Source organism: Triturus cristatus, chromosome 3_1, assembly GCF_964204655.1.
Source record: "Triturus cristatus chromosome 3_1, aTriCri1.1, whole genome shotgun sequence".
NCBI lineage: Eukaryota > Metazoa > Chordata > Amphibia > Caudata > Salamandridae > Triturus > Triturus cristatus.
This window is the reverse complement of record NC_140583.1, coordinates 779,472,705-779,496,943: the sequence shown is the minus strand read 5'-3', so window position 1 is coordinate 779,496,943 and position 24,239 is coordinate 779,472,705. Positions and strand designations below refer to the sequence as shown.

General features: G+C 49.5%; 1 protein-coding gene across 12 annotated transcripts in view; it reads right to left on the bottom strand.

The window, feature by feature from the left end:
- Positions 1 to 24,239, bottom strand: part of RAB3IL1 (RAB3A interacting protein like 1) — a 235,978-nt gene that overhangs the window by 146,864 nt on the left and 64,875 nt on the right. The window contains exon 1 of one of the 12 annotated variants that reach the window (XM_085644986.1): positions 6,061 to 6,593. The exons of 10 other annotated variants lie outside the window; for them this stretch is intronic. In XM_085644986.1, coding sequence (XP_085501112.1) covers positions 6,061 to 6,071 — 11 coding nt within the window. In that variant the 5' untranslated portion in view covers positions 6,072 to 6,593. Of the gene's footprint in view, positions 1 to 6,060; positions 6,594 to 24,239 lie in introns of those variants that run through there. One more of the 12 variants, XM_085644985.1, reaches the window with a different exon arrangement.

The following is a 24,239-nucleotide window of genomic DNA, read 5'->3' as shown; positions in this document are numbered from 1 at the left end:
CATTATTACAGACGAGTCCTGATGTCAGAACACGCTTGTGGAACGGAAAAATGTGAACGTACTTCATGTGAAGACCACACTTTCCCAGGTGTTATACTCTCATCATAAATGAAAAGATACTTATCTAACCTAACTCCACCTCCCCTGGCCATCTCCGTGCACTCCTCTCCCTTCACCTTCCCTTTCCAGGCCCAGAACCAACTATCCCTCTTCGTCCGGCGAAGTGCTTAAGTTGAGCCGGAGCTTTCTGGTGCTGAGCACCAGCACTTAATTGGTTTCCGGCGTTCGGCACTGGCACCTAGTTGTCAACACCACACTTTGGGCAGTCTGCCACAAGGTGGCGCTGCTCATGTAATTTAGAGAGGAGCAGTATAACAGCTGTTTAGGGAAACAATATACATTACAAAATGTCTAATACCTGCCTCCCCAGCCATTCCTTTAGGTTTGGGGACCTGAAATTATCTTTACTGTCGCATTTACATGCGAGAGAGATGGTACGTAGTTGTTTTGGCAGTGATGACAGGGGCGATGGGTGGTGCAAGCTGCAGTGGCCTCCTGCTCAGAGCCCTGGCACTTCATATTTTACAAATTAAGCACTGGGCACGCCTCTGCTTCTTCAGGACCTTGTCTAAATGTGTGTACATGCTTCTGTTGTATCCAATTTATGATAAGGTAGACAGTGGATGAATGTGGGAGTAAGTCTGTAAAGGATGTAGTAAGAATTATTACAGAAATATACCAGTTTAGTGATATGCATTGCATTAATAAGCATTGTTTTACATGTATATAATGTATTGGTGTTGATTTTTAACAAAAAATGATAAAGAAAACAATATCTAACATTGTTGAATAAATACAAATATTTTTGATAATGATCAGCATCTGGTTGATGATATAATGATATTGAAATGTTCAAGGTCCACTTAGTGTTGAATTTCCTAAAAAGATTTTCACACATCTGTTAACTGCACATAACAGAGCAAAGTTAGTGCCTTTGGTAAGGCGCTGTGCCGCCTCTAAGTGGCACATTCATGCTATACGAACTCCGAAATAACAATGAATAAAATATCACACCGCTTCGTATTCTCACTCATCAGCGAGAAGCCCCCTCTAGCTGGCTGTGCCCCCTGGTTGCTCGTTTCAGCGCTAGTGGGAAGGCTACACTGACCCCACCCCTTGAGTAAACCATCAACTATTCCTCCTATGGGCTTCTGTAAATTCCTTCAATAAATTAGTCCAAACCGTAAACCAACAAAAACATGCATGAATAAACATAACTAGGCACACACTGAGCAATGGCTGGCGTCCACTGACTGCTGAGACTTCTGACGAACTTAGGGGCACACAACTCCAATAACACGTAAAAACTCGCAACACTTCAACACAGCCCAAATGCATACCCATCATGTTTGCCACAGTTAAACGCGTTACAGACTGTCTGCTTTAACCTCTTAACACAGGTGCAGAAAGGAACCTATTTGAGACATTCAAGAAATCACACACAGCACCATTAATGCAGCCTGTCAGTCAGTGAAGCGGGGTACCCTTGTGGTAGTGCAGGCCTCCTATGCACATGCACCAGTTAGCCCCGCTTCCACTAATGGCGCCACTGGCCCACGCGCCGGTCTGATGAAGGTATAGACGTTCATCGCACTCACCTTTAACTCTGGTTTGAATTGGCGAAAGCCTGATGGGGAATGTTGTATGAGGAGTAAACGAATTTGTAATGACACAAAATACAACTATCCACCACATGCGCAACCCCACTCCCTTCAACATACACAACGCCCTCTCGCTCTCCAGCCATCTGAAGCAAACCACTTTCCACCTAGTCACCTCTGCCCAAGGTGACAATCTGTGGGACTTCCTAAGCAATGGTGCTAGCTGGGGTTCAAGGCGAAGCATTCTTCCAGAGGTGCCAACTCCAGTAGATACTTTGACACATCTGCATACACCTACACCAGATAGTAGCTGGCACACCCTTGCTACGATGAGGCTCGACTGTGCCAAAACGGTGTGCTCTGACCTCCTCGAATACCAGAACTACAGCCCCCGAGAATCCAGAAGTGAAGCACCAGGATCAACACAGATGCAAAGAAGGAACCGAATAACCTTGGTGCTAGGGAACCTCTTCTGCTGTGTGCAGCATCATGCAGGGGAAGGCTGGCCTTTCCTTGGGCCTGGCCCATAGTTTGTTAAAGAGCAGTTTTTCAGTTCATTTCTTGATGGACTGAGGTTTGTCGGCTTGACTGTTAGGGGCACTGTGTTCAGAGGTCTCTCATGTGTTGGCACCGGCTCGGATCACCTGACATCAACAACGTTCCACGTTAAAGTGAAATTTGGCCGATGGAAACTGTCCGCTAAACAGTTACATGCAGATTTTGCTTCGGAAAGTGCCAAAGCCACATATAATTCCCATTTTAAAGGGGGGGAACTCATACTAGGTGCAAACACATCGGATACAATCCAAACCCAGGTGCATCGGATTGTACCCGGTGTGATAAAAATATCACCCCCTCCCATATCCCCAAATCCTCAGGCCAGTACTTTTCTGTGAGAAAAGGGGCGACCCAACACTGAAGCGGGCTGAATGCTGGAAGTTTACATGCCTTTTTGAATGAAACACGATGGCCTGTTTCTCTAAATCCGAACCTGCTGCTGCGAAATGGCTCTCCACCCCTACCCCTGGCAACAGTCCCAGCTTCTCCCCACCCCCACCCTTCCGCCTTCCTGACTCCATCCTCTCTACTCTGTGCAGGGCGTTGACAGAGCTGCAGATGAAAGAATGAGGACATGATGGGGGCATGTGGCTTTAGGTCGCCTCCTGTCCTGATTCTCGAGTTATAGTCAATCATTTAAAAAAATGCATTTTGTCCACCCTACCCTTAAATGTTTAGTTTATTATTCCATTTAGTGCAATATATGTTTGTACTTGCCCCCTGTTGTAGTCAGAACTCAGAAAGTAAGCTAGATCTTATGGCTTTGACAATTATTGTTTTTGTCTGTCTGTGGCATCTCCCTGACATTTTTGACCTATATTGTGTGAGGCAGAGACAAGAAAGCACAGTTAAAACACAGGCTGCACACAGAAATAATCAGAAGGCTACACGTGGCACAGCATAAAACTCCTAAATCAATCAATAAAACATTTCAACGTAGCTCGCGGAAACAGATTTAGTGTTACAACTAAAATGTGAACTATCTGGTCATGTACATATACCTAAACCTGAGGTGATTACCAGAAGATACTAGATACATTTCTGTTATTAGGGGCACTGTTTGCAGTTCCGGGTTTTTAGTTAACACCCAATGAATTCTGGGAGTTGCAGTCCTAGTTCCCCTCAATTCAACAAATTTGACTAAATTTCCAAATTATAGTGGTTTGAAGAAAAAAAAGATTGAATTTCAGAGAGAGCTCCTTCATGACAAGGGAGCCATCATGTAAATGCAATGATATCCCTCCTTATTGTACTGTATCAGTATCGCTACTACCCCTGACAAGGCAATACAGCTCTTTGTGGATGGGTAGCATGCTACTCCTTGGGATTACATAGTGATTTAGACATCCTAATCATTTTTCTCCTTCCCACATCCAACCCTACACCTCCCCTAGAATACAGCTTGGAGGGTTGGGATGACCATGGTTTGGAATGCACTGTTTCGATGTGGAACAGGGGCAGTAATAATTTGCATTAATATATACTAAGCCTGAGGCGCAAATAGAGGGGGGCTCGCAGCCAGAGCAGAGGCATGGGTCTCGCTTGGCTCAAGATTCCATGCACGAGCCAAGCCATGAAAAAGTTTGGCATGTATACCATGCGACAAACATAATGTAAACATATTATAAATCTCCTCAAAATTCAAAACAGTATATTTCTTTAACAAGTGGAAGTGTCTCGCCTTAGTCCAGCAGATTATATCCCTGCATAGGCAGACAATTATTAAAAGTGATACTTTTTAGAAACATTCATGGCTCACCATCCAACGAAAATGCTACTGGAGTACTAAGATGCAAGTCAGTAGTCATGTAAACCCTAAACGCGGCCTAGATTCTTATTATGGATGGAACAACTTTATAGTCTATTTAAACAAATATAACAGGTGCTTGTAAAGCGCACATCCTGAACTCAAGTATTTAAAAGTGCACTCATATGTGGCAATAAAGAAAAAGAAGGGTCTGGGAAATAAAATATTTTCATAGGATCACACAGTTTGGACAAGCAAGGAAGCCAGTATGAACTCTGGGTTATCTAGTTGCACATTTGAATATTCTGACACCAGCTGGGTATCTCTGTCTCTCATTTACATCAGTCTTTTATTCGCGGTTCATGACGAGAAACTGACACATCGATAGCAGACCCACCTCAGGGCCTCCAGACCCAAATACCAACTACCAAGCCAAGAATGCATTATTTGGGAGATGACACACTTACACCCCAAACAACCCCCTGAAGCAACGCCCCTGAATACGATCTCTTGTGCAGATCATTCCAAAGCAACATTCAGTTATCCATGTTCACAACAGGAAAGGCCAAACTACAGGTCTCGCACTGGAAGGGATGTTCAATAAAAAGCTGGAAATAGCTGAAGCTGTCACGTGACATGTGGGTCTTTCGGCAGCTACCAAAGCGCTGACGCTTCAGGGATGTGTTGGGGACCATGTGGATGTGCCAGGGTTTTGTGGGGATTTGTGGAGTGCCGCAAAATTTACCGGGAGTGTGTGGGGGTTCATTAGGGGCTTTCGCGGAATGTGCAGGGGCTGTGAGAATATGGTGGGTCTCAGCACCGTAGCCAGTGTGTCATGGGCACTCGTGTGATGAGGGAAATAGGTCTCTTGGCTGCTGTTTGAATTACAAAAGGAAGCAATAATCAGGATCCGGAACGTCGCTCAGGCCTTTGGGTCCCGGTGCCACTGCACCTACTGCACCAATGAAAGCTACGACCCTTCGCGGGCCTGGGATGATGATATACTGGGAGTGGTGGAATGTGAGGAGGGATAGGATGGACTCTGGGCTGTAGGGGTTATCTAGGATGGAGATGGGAGGTACATCGATGTGATGGGGCTTAGGGATGTGATGGAGCTGTGGGATGTGCTGGGACTATGGTGATGCCTTGGGGCGCTGGTGATGTGCTGGGACTGTGGCCCACGTTAGCGGCTATGGCGATGTGGGCATATGCAGGGGACGTGGAACTGTGTGGTTGTGTTACAGCTGTATGTCTTGATGTCTGCGATGTTGTGGCATACATGCCCTCGTACCTTTGGACAAGTGTTGTGCCTACAGAAAGGTGTTTGCGGATGTGGGCTGGCGGGGTATGTGCATGGAGTGTAGCGATGTGGTTGGTACTGATGGGAAATGCAGAAGGCCTATGGATGTGGTTGCGCCTCAGGGGAAGCGTTACTCTCCGAGGAGCGATGATAGGTCGGCTGGGATCAGGCACGGGGACATTAGTGGGCGCTGTACGATGTGTCGTGGTCTTTTGAATGTATTTGGGTCTGTGGAGTGGAGCTGTGGCAAGGGAAAGCGTGGCTGTCGGTATGTGGCGACTGTGACATTGAAATATGGTTGCAGTTGTGAGGTGGCTATAAGAATGAGATGTGGCTGTAGGGCTGAGTTGTGGCCATGGACATGTGATGTAGCTGCGGGGCTTTGACACGGTTGTAGGGACTGTTGGCATCAGGTACTGGTGCCTGGTGATGCGTTAAGGTCTGTGGGGATGTGCTGGGTGTAGGCATGTGTCGGTGCTCGTGACATTAGGTAGGAGGCTGTGTTTATATGTCACGGCTGTTGTTCTGTGGCGTGCACTCGGCTCTGCGAGTTGTATGGAGAGCTCTGTTGCAATATGTTGTCTCTGGCGACGGGTATGCGTCTATGTAAGTGTGCTATTGGGTGGTCTGTGGCGGTGCGTTGAATTGCGTGATGCGGCTGTGACGGGGATCTGTATACTGCGGTTCTGTTGTAGTGTGAGGGGGTTCTGGAGACGTCTTTGAGCTTTGAGATTTTGCCGAACTTGAGGAAGATGTGTGGGCTGTATGTAGGCAGTAAGGACGTTATGACATACCTACTCCACATGTTGCCCCCCTCCTCCTCTCAGAGTTTGCCGGCCTGGGCATGCGGCTGCTCCCGCAGAATCGAGGTGCAGCAGGAAGGAAAGGGGCCCTGCTCCGGCGGGGTGGAAATGGGCAGCGGTGAAGTCCTTGGCACAGACAGACAAGCAGCGGGCACAATCCCGACTCGAGAGACAGCTGGCACCAGTCCTTCCTGGAAAAGAATGGGGCAGGTCCGGCGCTAAGGGTGCACTGAAGGGCGAGGACAACCCCTGCCCCGAGGCAACAGCCGCAGGGCCCCGGAGCGTAGTGACAGCAGGCGGGGTGGGTCAGAAGTCAGGAGCCTCACATTGGAGAGTCAGCAGGCAGGGGGCAGTGCTGGTGGGGTGTCCGGGGCCGGTGAGTCCATAGGCAGGGGGGTGCTTGCGTCACAGACGTTCTGTCCCGCGAGCGCTGCCTGTGATGCTGCTGCGCGTGAGGCGGCTGCCTCCGGTGCCCGGACAGATGCGAGAACTGAAGCTGCCGCTGTCAGAGTCCTGTCTGCAGCAGGGAGGACCGGAAATACTTCCAGCTGTGTACCCCTCCCTCCTCACTATTCATACGCCGCCCCTCCCTTCCCCTCTGCTCTCTCGTGTTACTGTTTCCCCTCCACTCCCCCACTGAAGGGGAAGCAGAGGTCACATGACCTCCCGGGAGGGTCCAGCTGCTTTAATAATGTCCAACAGCCCCTTCCTGTGCAGTCACATGATTCACCAACACCCTAGGACTGCACTGCACAGTTCCACATGTTGAGTACACAAGCATACATACACACTGCATCTCGCCGCAGCAGACCCTCAATCTCATACCCGCACTGCAGACAAACACACCATCTCCCTGCCGAAACACAATCACACCCTAATGCACACATATTACACGCAGGTGGGCGAGCCAACAAATTAACAGGGAGAGCCGAGCCAGATGCGAGCCTGTGGCACCAAGAGCCGAGCCCTGGAGATATTTGGCATCTAACTCATGAAACAAACATCATGCTCGAATATGTGCAGTTTTTTTTTCTCCAAAATTCAAAAATGTGTTTGTTTTCCGCATGGAAGCGTTTCTCCTTAGGACATTAGATTTTATCACTGCATTGACAGTATTTATTAAAAGTGAATGTTTTTTAATAGAAACTTAAAAACAATCCTGCCCAAGCCCGGGCGACAATGCTATCAGTGAATTAAGAGTCGAGTCAGTTGTCATGTGTAACCAATATGTGGCATAGATATTATTCTTATTATACAGAGTAACATTATCATTTATTAAATAAAACACGATAGGTTTTATTTACAGTGCACGCCCTGACCATTTGAAGGTGCTTTGATATGTCATAATGAACAACAAAAAGGAGGTTCCATAACAAAGTGTTTGTCTAGGATCACACAATTTGGTGAAGCTGGGATTCATTCCAGAGTTTCCAGTTTCATGGTGTGCAGTTCAGCCACTAGATGGGTATCTCTTTTTAAAATCAAAGCTTAACACTTCAGCCTTAATTATTGGAGAATAAGATTAGAACGTGGTTGACAGACAGAATGCACATTTTGTTGTAGGCAGTTTCACATAGGGCGAACTTTGCCTACTGACATATGCAAGCTTCACAACAAACAGACTACACTACACCTTTTTAGGACACAGGGAGATTCACAGGATGCAGAACCGACGCCAGGATTCGAACTTGGTTCTGCATGTTACAGGCATTTCGTTAGTAGGCCACGTGGCCTCCTGTCACACCTCAGCTCGTTCTGGGGTTGAGGTTCCAAAAGGATTTCGAGCTGAGCCAAGAATTTGGCACTAGCCCTCCTCGAGCTTTCAGTGGCTGAACACCTCTGCCATACATCATTGCATAACACTGCGCACGAATACCATCAATCACACTCTACTGCCCACAGCCCCCACACCGCACATTCACAAGCAAAAATGAAGGGCACTGCACACTCATCTTCGCAATTAACTGCACATATAGTCAAGGCGAATAGGACACGTTACAATGCAAACTTTTACAGCGCATGTCTTTACAACGCAGTGTTTACATTGCAACATCCATTACACAGCTGTGTTGGATAGTGTAGGGGTAAACATGACTATTCCTACTCCAGTGAGTGCAACAGTAGGGTAATTGTTGGATAGTGTAGGTGGAAAAATTACTATTCTCCACTCCAGTGAGTGCAACAGTAGGGTAAGTGTTGGATAGTGTAGGGGTAAAAATTACTATTTCCCATTACTTACCTTATAATGCTTTGTAATGGCATGCGTTGTAGTGGCATGCGTTGTAATGGGTGCGTTGTAATGGTATGCGATAAAGGATGTTGTGTTGTAATGACTGCGTTCTAAAGGTAGTGCTTTGTAATGACTGCGTTGTAGTGGTTGTTTCCCAGTCAAGGCACACAATCACACACCCTGTACACACACTCCATTACATTTTGCGACATGTTTCATATGCTGTTTTACATGGACACATTGACCTCAAACGACACACATTCCAACCAAGCATCACACTCCTGGTACCATGCATACCCTCCAGAGGCAGAGTGTTTCACTCTGCCTTGCATGCACTTCCTTGCTTCACCTATTCTTCACCTTTCACACATCTTTCTTTCTCTCTCTCTCTCTCTGCCTCCACCCTCCACTCATAAAATTGTAATTGCCACATATGTAATCATTGCTTTGTGCGCTCTGAAAAGTGGCCAAACCTTGCACAAGCATGTAATCACTAACAGGCACTGCAAGAAACTCATGCTACTTTCAGTCCCACCTCCAGAGTTCTGAAATGGGTCCCGTCATTACCACCCCCATAACCTGAACTCACACAGAGACCTGGAGGCGTCTCAGTTTATAGTATGCACTATACAAGAGTCATATGTTGCAAGAAAAACTACAGAAACACAACATCTAGTAAAAGCAAATACTCTTTGAGAATGCAAGATAAATTAAAAGATGTGAAATTTGGGAGAACGCCAAAATCGCGGACGTCTCTCCTTGAGCTCCCGGCTTTCCGGATCGTGCATCCATCATATTACTGTTGCTGGCAGAGAACCCTAGAATGGGGATCATTCCCCAGAGGACCATGCGGGGCAAGACTGTGCCCGAGCGGTTCCCCTGTTGCATGCACTGATTGTTGGACGGGCCGGCGGGCGCACCCAAGATAGCAACCGAATGGTTAAGGGTGTGAGCAGCAGCCCCAGAAAGAACTGTTAGGAGGCAGACGCACAGGTGAGAGATCCCCCTGCCTTTTGGAGCGGACCATGGGTGCCTGTTGACAGCACTGACAACTTGCCACAGGTGAGGCTGAGCCGCCGAGTTGGCAGGGCGGTCTTCACAGGCTAGGGTGGGGGATTGGTAAGGTGATCTGGCCCAATAGTGGAGGTGAGCGGGGGAGGACCATCCGCGGATGGATTTCAGTAGAGGAATGAGTCCAGGGCCGGATTGGCCATACCAAGCATCGGGCGATTCCCTGGGAGGCTGGAAAGATGGGGACCGGTTTTTACTGTGGTGGGGACTGGTTTTGTTACTGGGGGCAGGTTTAGCAGTGGTGCTGCTATATCTGCCCCCAGTAACAAAAGCAGAAGTGCTTTCGGCCCCCACTCCCCCACCGGGGGCTGGGCTGAAAAACTGCCAGCGCTGCTTTGAATTTCCAGTCTGGCCCTGAGTGCGCCCGAGGATTATGGTACCCCAGGCCAGGGAAGAGCAATCCACTGGGGAAGCCATGCATACTGAATCACTTATAGCCCCATTGCAATAGCCCCCAGCAAAAGTCAGCCCTAGAGGAGTACCCATAGCCCGACTGCTCATGCTGCCCTTGGGGCTAGCTGGTCAGTGCTGCCCGCCACCCACTGAAGCATAGTGACCCGGGATGGCCCGGGAGAGTGACGGGCCTTTATGTGACACGCTGGGGACCATGCCCGGGACAAGGACCCTAGGACTGTAACCTGTCCACTTCTTTGGTCCTTAGGGAACCCGGTCCCATCCAAGTCCTGGTGTATGAGGCCACATGCCTACCACAAGGAAGCTCAGCTACGTAATACTACAAGGAAACTGTCTTGGGCACTGGAGGAACCCCGGCGGTAGCACATGATCAGAGTTACCCCTCATGCAGACGCTCACCAAGGGAAGGGGAGGCCCACCACCTTCACAGGCACAAACTAAAATTGATAAGATTACAGTTTCTCCACCTCAAACTGGTAAAACTGGTGATAATGGGAAAGCATATATCCCACATTTGGAGATGTGGCAGACAACTTACAAGAGATACAGTCATCCTGATCTGTCCCGGAGACCAAAATTGGGAAAGTGGAAATAGACATGGCACTTCTGAGACAAGACCTGCGGAACACTGTGGGCAGAGTGCTCGGAGCAGAAGGGCGCATATCAGATATTGAGGACTCATTGACGACGTTGAAAGCGTAGGTGGCCCATTGGACCTCTGCCTCCCGTATCCTAGAGGATCGTGGGGACGATGCAGAAAATCACACATATAGAAATGATATGCACTTCATAAATTCCCCAAAGGAATGGAGGGGTCTGAATCTGTGGAGTTTCTATTACAGTGGATTCGCACATGGATCCCGACAGACAAGCTCTTCACTTGTTTTATCCTTGAATGAGCACATCGCTCCCTGGTGGAAAAACCTTAACCTGGCACCCACCACGCCCGATGATAGTTAAAGTACTAAACTACAGAGACAGAGATGCAATATTGAGGGTGATGAAAGAAAAGGGGGACGTTCGGTTTCAATCCTCCAAGATCCTTGTCTTTTCAAACAATACGAGCAGAGTCCAGCAGCAATGGAAATCGTTTGAACCAGTCAAACAGAAGCTTTGTGCACTGAAGCTACAATACATGCTCCTATTCCTGGTACAGCTTCATATCCTTTATGAGACTAAATCACACTTCTTTGACACACCGTAAGTAGAGTGGGAGTGGGTGATGGAGCAGAGGCCACTGCACAGCAATCGGCTGGCTACGGGGGGGGGGGGACTGGGGCATGGACAAGGTGAGGTACCTGGAGTGAGCCTGTGGAGATGGAACAGACAGAGAGGCCAACACAGGAAACGTGATAGTCAGAGGCGACTCTTGGGCTCAGAAGAGCGATATGGGGTGAAACATAGGTCAGCTCGCTTTGACCGCAATGGTGACACAGGTACCGGGTGCTAGCTGTGACCTGCAGCATCTAATGCCAGTCACCCTAGCAGGGACCTGAGACCTGATGTCAGAACTGGGTCTCTGCACTGCCCCGGGTGGGGGCCCACTCTGTTTGATAATGACTTTCCATGATCCAGAACTGCCAGCAGCAACAGATCCTGGTGCTGGTTCTGCCTGTACCGGGGGTTCGGAGGTTACAGTGATTGCCACAGTTGTAACACTTGTTAGGTGTTATTCATGTTTAGGGCAACATAGGCTTCAGGGGTGGAAGTATGGGGAGGGCTTTTGAGGGGATATGGATGGGGTAGTTCTGGCCCAGTTGGCCGGAGATTGCCTGGCAGCGCAGGCATAGACAGTAGTTCAATCCAGACCTGGCCTGGTAGCAACCAGGACCTTAAGAAAAGTTGTGGTGGGTTGGCCCAGATGGGAGAATAGGAGGAGCCCAGGTAGACAAGCCTGGTCTATCGACATGTTGAGGACACCTACCCAATGGCACCCTAAGATAATGACATGGAATGTGAATGGCCTCCTTGACTGCATTAAGTTTAGGCTGTCTTTGGTCTGGAGAAACAGCACAAACCTGATGTGTTAATGCTGCAGGAGACCCACCTGCAAGGAACCAGTTGTCCGCTTTTGGCCAGCTATGGCTACAACAGGGTGCCTCATGCGGGGTGTGTCAGGGGCTCCTGAGTTGTGGCTATCTTACTTCGGCTATGCTTGGTGCGTATGTAGCCCGCATGAGATGGCATATACAAACACCTCTACCCCTCATAAAACTAGGTCGCACATAGGGTTTGTACTATTGACTACTTCAAACCTGTCTGCCACAACAGAAGCATACATATTGCCCTGGGGGATCTCAGACCACTCGCCTGTTGTGCTGCTTGTGGGTGGCCTTGACCCCTCCCATAGGCCAGTATGGAGGACGGGGGCATGTTCAGGGCTTAGGACCGACAGTCCGAGCTCCAGATTGCAGTCTTAGAAGCTCATATAGCTACACTGGATCGAAGGAGTGCTGAGGATGAAAGGGAAGGGCACCAATTAGCACTTGACAGGATGGTTGTGCAACAGCCATCTCTTAAAGAAGCTCAACAATGTTGGATGGCCACACAGAGGAGGATCTATGAGTTGGGGGACAAGTCCAGCAAGCATCTTTATTCGTTGGCTACTCAGGGTGTAGCGGAGCGAGTGATTCCTGTGGTGATGGACTGGGAGGGTGGGAAAACACAGGAGAGATCGCTATGGCTTTGGCAGACTATTCTGCTTCCCTCTACATGAGACAAAAGTGGCCTCCTAGGGAGATGACATCCCCCCTAACTAGAGACCTGGCACTCTCAGTGCTGTCAAGCAATGTGAGGGAGGAATTCGATCAGCAAGAGGCACTTAACATTGAGCCGGAGCCCGTGCAGGTAAGAGCGTTGGGGCCGGGTTGGGAGGAATTTGACAGATAACCACAAGGTAAAATTAAATAAATATTTAATTTTCCCTCCTCGTCGTCTGTGAAAACACCCACCTGGCCCCACTGCCAACCACTCTTACCTGCATGGGCCACGGATGTTAACATTGAGCTCTCAGACATAAATACAGGCAAGACTTCGGGCCCAGAAAGGTCCCCAATTGAATACTATCTGAAATTTAGGAAAACACTCCTATAACAGTTATTAAATATGTTCAATGAGGCCCTTGATGGGGGCTGCTAGTCAGATGGACTGGGTGTATCTACAATAGTAGTATTCCTAAGGCAGGGATGCGCCCTGAACGATGTGCCACGTATTGCTTTATTTTGCTTATCAACAACAAAGTTGGCAAGCGCGAGATCTCGGCGAGCGCGCACTTAGTGCCCGGCCCCCCCGGACCCGCGCCACATCCCCATAGTCCGGTCCAGTAGCCTGATTGGCTACTGGCCGGACGAAGTACTTCCGGGTTACCCATGTCACGTGTCTGGCCGGAGAAGGTAGCTTTAGGGGTGGAGTCAGGGGGGTCTATTTAGGCCCTGGGTCCACTTCCACTCTTCCTCTTTTCCCGCTCTGGACCCCTCGACCAGTGGATCTAATCTATCTTATCGTCTCGGTCGGCGTTCGTGGGACTTGTGCGCGTAGGAGAGGGATTTCGTATTGTGTGCAGGGCATCGCGGATCCGGAGGTGAGGTGTCGGGGGCATTGGGGAGCGTGGGTCAGCTGCTGGTAGCCGGTGGGCGGACATAAGGTGAAAGTTAGAGAAAACTGTTTCCCCCGCTGGACGCTGGTAGCTGCCCGTAGTCTCCCTGATATCGTTAGCACGCCTAGGTGGTGCTCGTGCGGGGACACTTCTCTCGGGGGATCCGGGGCCAGTAGGTGGAGCGGGGGCCGAGCGCTTTAATTTGTGTAGTGGTGTGCAGAGCGGGCAAATTTGGGCACCAACTGCTTAATTAGGGTACACGGTTGGGGCTCCTCAGGTGCGTCGCTAAATTCGCACTGTTGTTTAAGTATTGCGGTTGTTAGAGCGGGAGAATTTTGGGTGCGGGTTCCGCTCCTGGTCTCGTGCCATTGTTTAGATATTGAGATTGTCCCTCACTGTGGCCTAATGGTTAAGGGCTGAGTAAGCAATCGTAACTTACTTGACTAAGGTTGGATTTGGTTTGAGAGCATGTGCCAGCTCCGCTTCTGGGTTAACGAGGGATTTGGCTTGCGCGTGTGAGTTGCTCAGCTGGGTGGGGAGCACGGATTCAAGGCGCACGCAGGCGGTTATTCCCGGCGAGGAGCCTCCGTTGTTATCGATCGCACGTGGGGCTCTTGCATTGCGTATGGACTGCGGTGACTGATTTAGCAGCGGGGTGTTTGGGGCGCGTCTCTTACTCTCAAGGTTACATGTTCAATCCCGGTGTTTCTGTTTCTACAATTAAAGGAGTAAGCAATCGTAACTTACTTGACTAATGTTGGATTTGTTTGAGAGCGTGTGCCGGCTCCGCTTCTGGGTTAACGGGGGATTTAGCTTGCGTGTGTGGGGTTGCTCAGTTGGGTGGGGAGCACAGATTCAACGCGCGAGCTGAACAGGCCTGGGAATAGACTTTCCGAAGTATACGCGCACGTGCAAATTTCAGAATAAGAGTGGACACACAGATTTGGGGCTTTATTCACTGCAACCGCCACTATAGTTTAGCGAGTAGACGCGCACAGGGGGTTTTAACCTTAGTTAAAGAGCGGTCTTATCCTCGGCTAGGAGCAGCTCTGCGTTATTGAGTAAACGTGCTTGTGTTTAGTACTGTTTTTTCACTGATTTATTGGAACGTGCACTGCTATTAGGACGCAAGATGCCGCCTAGGCGCAATCAAAAAAGAAAAGAGGGAGAGTCTGAAATAACACAGCTGTCGAAGCTAGTGTTAGCAAAATTGGGCAGGGATGAGGATGATAGCGAGGAGGAACAAGGGGGTGAGGCTCCGGTATCGGATAGTGAGGAGGTCCCCGAGCCAGCAGATAGGGCCCGCCCCCGGAGAACCATAGTCCCGCCCAAAGCGGCATTCCCTCCTTTAGTAAAGAAGCCCAGGGTGAGATAGAAAGGAAGGGGGGGCAGGGAACCGGAGGGGCAACCTCCTGCACCTGCTTCTCCTGTAATGCCTCCGCAGCCGGTACTCCTGCTTCCTATTGAGCCAGTTCCCAGCCTGCCGGAACCAGTGCTCCCTCTGCCCACAGGGCCCCCAGCGCCAATGCCTAATGCTCCTAGACTCGCGCTCCCGATACCCTGTGTACCGGCAATACCGGTTCCCAACATGGCTCCTCTGCCTCTGCCTGAGGTACCCCCGCAAGCAGTCAGTGCGCCACTAGTAGAAGGGCGGGATGAGGTGGGCACAATCTTGGCGGAGATTAGGGGGTTTTGAAGGCATTGATGCCAGCACCTGCTCCCCCAATCATGATAGTACCGAAGGTAGTGCCAGTGGTAGCCCCAATCCTGCAGGGGGGACAACGAGTGGGGTAGTGCCCCCTGCCCCAGGACAACCTGGAGCAGCAGTGGAGGGGGGGCAAGCGGCCACAGCTGCTATATTGGCTACTGTGGCAACTCTTTTGGCACAATTAGGCGCACTGGCATTGGGGCACCCAGGTAGCAGCGTGAAGGTAGCGCCTTGGGCGTCACCAACGGGCACGGGAAGTGTGCTCGGCGAATTGAATAAACAAGTGGCCCTCTTGGGCAAAGCGCAAGAAAAGGATGCAAGCACGCCCCTTCCGGCGGTGGGTCAAGCGGTCCCCGCTCAACCATTGACAACTGGGGTTGCTCCAGGTAAGGCAGTGAAGTGTTCAAGCAAAGAAGTAGATAACGGGGTAAAGGCAATTGGTGGTCATGATGCAGTGTTATCTAAGCGGGGTAAATTGGCAGCACATGTTACACAGGACACGAGAGAAAAGATTTGGAAGGGGGAATTTGTTGATATATTCGCCTTAATTAGACCAAAGAGGAGGGAAGTGGAGCCTAGAGAGAAGGACGGGAAAGAAGGTTCCTTTAGGGATAGGAAACCAAGGGTAGAGGAATCAATCGCTAATTGGTTGTTTGGTTTCAATGTTTTTTCCATAGTGATGTTGGAAAAGAAGCCGGAACTAGCAATCCCCCTGATATGTTATGCGAATAAGATTTTAAAGGCACAGACAATGTATGGGGGAGTAGCTTGGTTGGATTATTATAGGACTTTAAATGGGCCAAGGTAGATGACCCTGACATGGGCTGGGACCAAACAGAGGTTAGAGAGCGTCAATAATAAAGCTCCCATGAAACAGCCCTTTCGGACTTCCCAAGGGGGCGCAGGAGAGAAAAAAGGAACGTGTTGGGCTTTTAACCGAAAAACGTGTACCTGGCCCACAGGGGCATGTAAGTTCAAACACGCATGTGCATACTGCGGCCACCCTTCCCTTCCAGAGTTTAAGTGTATTAAGAAGTCCAAAGAAAAAGGGAGAGAGTCTAAGCCACCTCCTCAGCAGTAAACTACCCACGCCAGTTGATATAGGGAGGCTGATTTTCTGGCTGAATCAGTACCCTGACAGGAAGGCAGCTAGGACAGTGTATGAAGGCTTCTCCACAGGCTTCCGCATTCCAGCGCAAGGGTTGCCCCCAGTCGGTTATTGCAATAACCTATTGTCAGCGCGCATGCACCCGACGGTAGTGTCACAGAAGGTCGATAAGCAAAGAATACTGGGGCGGGTTGTTGGCCCATTCACTGCTCCTCCATTGCCAGGATTTGTGTGTTCATCTCTGGGCGTGGTTCCTAAAAAGGAGCCAGGCCAATTCAGGATGATTCATAACTTATCAGCGCCATGGGGGGCATCGGTGAACGATGCTAAAGATCCGTCCCTGTGCTCTGTGACATATTCTTCCTTTGACGCGGCACTTCAGAGGCTGCGCGACTTAGGGCCCAATGCCTTCATGGCAAAGACGGATATTGAGTTAGCTTTCCGGCTCTTTCCGGTTCACCCCGAGGATTATCATTTGCTAGGTTTTCAGCTGAGTTCCCACTTTTATTATGACAGGTGTATGCCAATGGGTTGTACAGTGTCGTGCAAATACTTTGAGATGTTCAGCTCTATGCTGCAGTGGTTGTTTGTCTTCAGAACAGGCACAAGGACATAGTACAATACCTAGATGACTTTATGATCATGGGCCCCGAGCATCAGGCAGGTGTGGCCAGGCCTTGATTGAGCTAGCAGCTATGTTTGATGAGCTGGGGGTGCCATTGGCCCCCGGTAAGACGGTGGGTCCTGCTACTAGTATGTCTTTCTTGGGCATTGAGATAGACACAGTAGTGGGGGAATGCAGGTTGCCATTGGACAAGGTACAGGCTTTCTCACAAGCAATAGACTGCTCTGGCGGGACCCAAAGTCACGCTGCATCAGCTTCAGGTTCTAGTGGGCCAGTTGAATTTTGCCTTAAGGATCATCCCGATGAGACGCCCCTTCTCAAGGTTAATTGCACGGGCAATGGCGGGGTTGACTCAAAAGCATCATCATGTGCGACTACAGGCTGATGTGAGGGAGGACCTGAGAGTATGGCGTAGTTTCCTGAGTGACTTCAATGGTAAGGTAATCTGGCAATATCCAGCACGGACTTGGGCTTGCTCACGGATTCAGCAGGTAGCATTGGTTTTGGAGCAGTGTTGGGGTCCCAGTGGTGGAGGGGCGATTGGCCTGCATCTTGGCATGAGAGCGGCTTGACCAGGAATATAGCCTTTTTGGAACTGTTTCCTATAATAGTAGCAGTAGACATTTGGTCTGGATTCTTCAAGAACAAATCAGTAATTTTTTGGTCTGACAACATGGAGGTGGAAGAAGCTATCAATAGGCAGGGAGCTACTTGTAAACATGTTTTGAGGTTGTTAAAACATTTAGTTTTGGCTTGCTTAAAGCTCAATCTGCTTTTCAAATCGGCACATATTCCAGGTGTTCAGAATCAGGCTGCTGAGGCTTTGTCTCGCTCCAAGTTGCAGGATTTCCAAAGGTATCACCCTCAGGCAGAGGAGCAGATGACTGTGTTCCGACATCTCTGTGGAGGATTGGAGCCCCGGCCTAGCAGGGCTGGTGGGAGCGTTATTAAGCGATCGCACTAGAAGAACTTACCAACAACAGTTCAAAGCATACAGGATATTTGCTAAGCATACAGGCCGGGCGACCCTTTTTTCCACAGGGGCTCTCTGCAAATTTTTACTAGATCTAAAAGATCAGGGAAGGTCCGCATCTTACGCCAGGGCGCATGTGACTGCGATAGGCTTCTTTGCTAAATTAGCGGGACAACGCGACCCCGGCGCAGCCTTTGTAGTAAGGAAAGCGCTGTCTGGCTGGGCTAGGCTAGAAGGGGTCAAAAAAGATAGTAGAAGGCCATTGAATGCGAAAACACTGGGTGACATTCTGGGGGTACTAAAGTCGGTATGCTCTTCTTATTATGAGAGCATCTTATTTGGGGCTGCATTTACCTTGGCCTTTTATGATGCGTTTCGACTTGGGGAATTGGTGGGGACCTTCAAACTAGACCTACACGGTTAGTCCACGGGGGCCTGGTGGTGGCTCTGAGGAAATCCAAGACAGATCAGTTGGGGAAGGGGGCCACGATTCGCTTGTCCTCTGCGCCTGGTGAGGAGATTTGCCCGGTAGCCAGGATGGAAACATACTTGACGATTCGTCCATACATGAACAGGGCGAATGCCTGTCGCAGTACCAATTCAGGGCGGTGTTTGGGTGGGCGCTGGTGTGTCTGGGTCTGGATTCAAAGGGGTATTCATTACACTCGTTCAGGATTGGGGCGGCAATGCTGGCAGCGGGCGCCGGCTTACCAGCTGAGGCGGTTGAATTGGTCCAAATCCCTATTGGTGCCCCTCACGGTTGCTACAGATACCACACACTGGCGGACCTGCATCCTTGTCAGTCGATTGCGTTTTAAGTACTTAGGTATACATATAGCTCTGCTACTGGAATTGGTGTGGTCCCTCAACCTGGCCCCCTTAGCGATTAGAATGCAGGCAGATCTCAGGAAAAGGCCCAGACTTCCCCTTAATATCCTTGGCAGAGCGGGATGATTTAAAATGATGGTTCTGCCATGCCTTCTACACGTGTTCCAGAATTACCCCAATGCAATTCCTGGGAAGTGGTTCCAGGGGACCCAGGGCACGGTGTGCACTTATTTACCCTGACTTTCAATTAGAATGGTCTATTCTAGAGGTTGATTCTATTGTAAACACACTATATGGGGCATCCCCTCCCTGGTTCACTCCCAGAGCTGATGTGAGTGATACTTTAGGTGTGGAGTGGGGCCCTGCGCTGGACGGGGTGGGAGAGAAAATTCACACTGCATGCTCCCCTGTGGAGAGGGTGATGGTTGGGCCCGGCAGTGCAGCCGGAGGGCTTCACTAAATGGGACCTCATTGGCATTTATCAAGCGGGGGCTGGACACGGGAGGGGAGGGCACGAGAGGTCATTGGTTAGGGTGGGAACCCTGTTTGCAAAGAGGGCTATTGCTCGAATGAGGGCTTTGGTCATGCCCCTGAAGATGGTAGACTGGTGCAGGGGAATCGACAGGTTTGCCAAAATGAAGAAGCCGATATACGCGGCAAGGGGCAGCTCACATAAACATAAGAAAATCTGGAGGAAATGGTGGAAGTTTTGTGGCCTATATTGAACTAAAACATACAATTGTGTATTAGCTGAGGTTCTAAGTATGACATGACTCTGTTCGCTGTACATGCTAACGTTTACTTTTTAATAAAGTTAAAATCAATAAAATCTGGTGTATTAAAAAAATATGTGAAATGAGAACAGGGACTGCATCGCTGCCACAGAGTACTTTTTTTTTTTTTTTTTTTTTTTTTTGGAAAACCTTTATTTAACAGTATGTGCAGACAAATACGGGCCTACAACCCTCAGGCCGGCCTCGACAAAAAAAAGGGCACATCAGCAAGCAATTATACGATTCAGCAGCATATCAGTACAAGCACGAATAGACCAGATTACGTTATACACAATTGTGCCGCCGAGCGCCAGGATGATGAGGTTTAAGTTTTATAAAGTTTTGAAATAAGTCCATAGCAACAGGTCTGGAAGGATTCGAATCAGAGCAATGCAGTTAGGACTATAGTGGACAACGATCATCAGAAGAGTCAGCAAGCATTATCCGTAAGGTAATCAATCGCACTCAATGAAATCAGGATAAAAAAGAAGCATATCACATGACGATCCCCGAGCACTACCCACAAGTTCCCAATCCTCCCCTCGACCCAAGAAATAAGAAAGGAAAGAACAAACGAGAAAGGTAAAGAGTAGAAAGGGAGAAGAGAAAGAGAGAAAAGAAAGAAAGAAAAAGGAGGCCCATAGAAAAAAAAAAACAACAAGGAAATATACCCCCCACCCTACACGCATGCAGAGGCTACGGCCTACCCCCCCTAGCAGTGTGTCTGTCGCCCCAAAGAGTACCCGAAATGTAGGAGAAGAGAAAGAGAAGAAAAAGAAAAAGAATGTCACGGTTGATCGGAGGAGGGCCAAGGATCTATTCAATACAAGCAAAATCGTTACCCGCGGTCACCCAACCCCAGGCCCCGACCTAACACCCTGCTACATGTACCTCCAACAGTCACAAGTCCCAGTCCCAGCCATATACGTATCAATGTGCAACAAGAAAAACCCCCTTCCTCAGCCTTGGCCCCTTCGAATCTGCAGTCCAACTGAATCCAATTGCAGTACAGCCAACCTGGACGGGATGGGCCACCATGGAGTCCGTTGCAGCAATCGAGGGGTAAGAGACAAGTCAAACTGGAGCGAAGCTCGATAGTAAAGGACCACAGAATGCGCCACTGCTATGCGGTGGCTAGTACAACAGGGAGCAGGACGATGCATAAATCCCAGAGTAGCGGCCGGCCGATGCACAGGAAGCAAGTCCAGGAGGACGCTCAGAAACGTGGCACCAAAGGACAAAGGAGATGGGCAAAACGGCGGCTGAGGCACAAGCTCCGGCCATACCAAGGGAGCAGGATTGTCAGACTCCTCCAGGGCAGAGCCGAGGAGTACCGCAGCGGGCACTGGGACACGTCCCCCCGTCACTGCCACATACCTCAACTCGGGTGATCCACCGACAGTCGACTGAAGATGTGGCTTAACATGCCGCACTGGAGAATCATCATGGCCAGCTGAAGAAGTCCGATCAAACCGGTCCTCCAAACCAGTGGCAGAGTCGCGGAAGGCCAACCACAGGTCCTCCAGTGCTGCCAGGATGTCGCGAAGCCCCAGCGGTGGATCAAGGATGGAGGGTGCTGTTGCGTCCGCCATCTTAGGCAAGCAACCATCGAGCGCCCCGGGAAGCAAGCCCCCTTCACCAGCCATCGGTATCTGGAAGGTGATAAGCTCTCTGCGGGGCCCCGGTGGTGCAGGAAACGTGGAGGCAGCCGGTCGTGGAAAGGCTTCAAGGACAGGGGAATCTGTGGTGCAGGGAAACCCACCGGCGAGACCAGGGCTTCCGATGCGGAAGATGGCGTCCGCTGCTGTAGGCTGCAACAAAGAAGCGATCCCGGCCCTCTCCCAGCTGGGCCGGGATACAGTATACGGGAGCTGGATACAATGTTGCGAGCGGGGCGCGCTGGGCAGCCGAGCATGGAAAAGGCTGCTGTGAGAATCCCAGCGCCGCGCTCCAGGTCCGGTGCACCGGCTCCTCCCTCTCCACAGCGGCCGCTGCTATCGTTGTCGCCGCCGGCCGTCCCCACTAAACAATGGCCCGGCTGCGACCGCTTGGAAGGCCGGAATGGAAACCGGGGCCCAACTCCGCCGGGGCAGCTCCGTTTTCGACCGGAGTCAAAGTATCGTGGTCAGGAACGTGGCGCAGGTAAGCGTAGGGCTCGGAGGCGCAGGATTCTTGCCAGGATATCGACGAAGGGCGAAAGGGTCGGTGGAGCCGAAGAGCTAGGCGGCCATCTCGGCTGCAGGCTAGGCTCCTCCCCCCGCCACAGAGTACTTTAAGGGTTTTTACATTCTAAGAAATCTTTTTGTTTTTAAAGTTACGGAGATGAATATAGGGTCTGGTTGGGGCCTGTTTAAAAGTCTATTAATAACTTCTGTGTCTGAGCACTGGCAGCACTCATCCCACTTAAAGCCCTGTTCTGCCATCCTCATATAAAGGCAGCTCCGGACATACAACTATACCACATGCACTTTACACACTCCATACACCCATAATTGAACAGCACGTATGCACCATGCCTTAAGGCACGCACGCCAGCGCACTGCACAAACTTCAATTCACACACCACTGAGCATGCACAAATATGCTTACACATATACACCACACACACATACATGCACATCTACACGAACTTACTGAGACTTTGTTCTACGATGGGCACTTCGGAACTCTTTGGAAAATCATTACATGAATCACAAATTTGCTGTTATGCCACACTAATTGAAGACTATGAACTCTAAAAGTGACAAAACTAACAATATATGGTCCCCAGTAACCACACTAAAAGCCTGTCTGTGGCCTTGGTACACACTGCTGCCCTCCTGAAGCAGCAGAAGGCAATAAAGAAGAGGGGTTGTGCTAGGATGAAAGTCCATCGAGTCTAGCCATCTGTGTCATCCTCTCTCCATTTTATGCTATCGACTCTACCCTATGCAATTTCTGATCGGTGCAGGAAATCACAAATTGATGGGAAGAATGCTGGAATGAATCTCAGCCTATAGCACTCGCTCAGGTCGCATACCAGTCCATAATTTTTCACTGGCTATCAGTGCAGGAAAAGAGGGCCATCGGATCTGGCAGCTAATATTGGGCCGGTTGCAGGCTGGCCCCAGTTAAATGTGCTGAATTTGTACTGGTGTAACTAGCCAAAACGGGGACACATTCAGTTTTGGCGGCACTTTGTGCATTTTATTTTCCAAGCAGCAACATGGAGGAGGGAGGGCAGTCTCTTATTTTGAGTTCCAGCTGGGCCCGACAATGATGCATCCGTTAAGGGGACATCCTCACTCATATTGTTCATATCCGATCCGGGCTGGGGGCGAGCTGGATCTTAACGCCTTAATGTAAGTGCCACCGAGGAAGACACTTAGCTATTAGTTCAACACGTGCTTAAGAGATAAACTATTTGATTTTGAGGCAGGTTTTTGACTTTTCCCACCCAGGTATGTAAGTGATATTCATGCACTTCAAGCATGTCAGATGTATTTTTCTGTGCAATTAATTACATTAAAAACCATTTATGTACCACTTACTAATATATGTTTCTTCATTCATTTCTAATGCTACTCATCCCAATATAAAATGTCAGAGCACTTTTCATCATAGGTATTATAGTAATGCTGTGATTTATATGTGTGCAAGTCAATATGCAGGCCAGGACAATGAGGGTTACAATGTATAGGAGTCACGCGCCATCCATACTGATGGGTATTTCATGGTAAGAGTTCCAGTTCTGGGGTAACAAAAAGCCAGGATTGAAAATGAGTGTGGGGTCTACAGAATGCAGTGGCTTGGGTTGTCTTTACTAACAAATCTTTATCACTACTCAAAGGAACCATTTTTAAGCAATCTTAGAATAATGAAAGACCTGGCATTATTGCAGTAGGTTCTTGATACCGCTTCATAACTCCCTGTGCCATATTACAAGGATTGTAACCTATGACCTGCAGATATCACAAGGAACACTGCAACTAAAGCAGTAACTTACTTAGCTAGCTATATGAAATACATATCAGTAACCTGCATGTTACACATTGTGCTTGGTAGCATGTCAATGAATCCTCTTCGTTATTTCATGAGTCATACTTGTGACTGCACCAGAGTTATCTTACTGCTACTACTCTTTGAACATTGCTGGGAACACAAAGATTTCTGCGGCAGGTGCCTTAGCCCCAGAAGACATTTTTAAGTATAGTCTGTTTACAGCCACGTCTACTATCATATTTGTATTTATTGCCAATTTAGGTCCCGATTCCGATCTCGTAAGGAAGGCCTCCAAACGGTATTTGTAAAGAGCAAATCCGATTCAGAGCCTATCTTTCCGTCTGAATCGTCCCCCCATTCCGAACGACCAAGTACGATGCGAGTAGCCGTGGAGCCGTTTTCCGACCAAGCGAGTACGATGCATGAATTGGACAGCTGTATCAACTCGGGACCAAACGGCTGTCGGATTTGGACTTTGGGGGGGCCATAGCAGGCCCCCCGGAGCCCTCCGATTAGGTCACGGGGGGTGTACATGGGTCCCCACGATCCAATCATGCACAGTGTGGCAGGCAACATGGGGTGTCCTCCACAGGGTGTACACTTTTCCCGGCCCACCCCTCTTTTGCTATGGGAGCCTGTGTGCGCGTCGGTACACAAGCTCCCATAGAGTGCTATGGGAATCCGAACAAGCCAAGTCCGTAACAATGCAGTTGCATCGTACTCGCTCGGTCAGACTGCACGCATACAAGTCGGTTGGAAAGCATTCCCGACCCAAGTCGTTTGCAATGCTTTCCCAACGAGATTGGAATCAAGCCCTTAGTCGGGGCAAAGTTAAAAAAAAAAAAAATTATAAGTTGTCAGCCA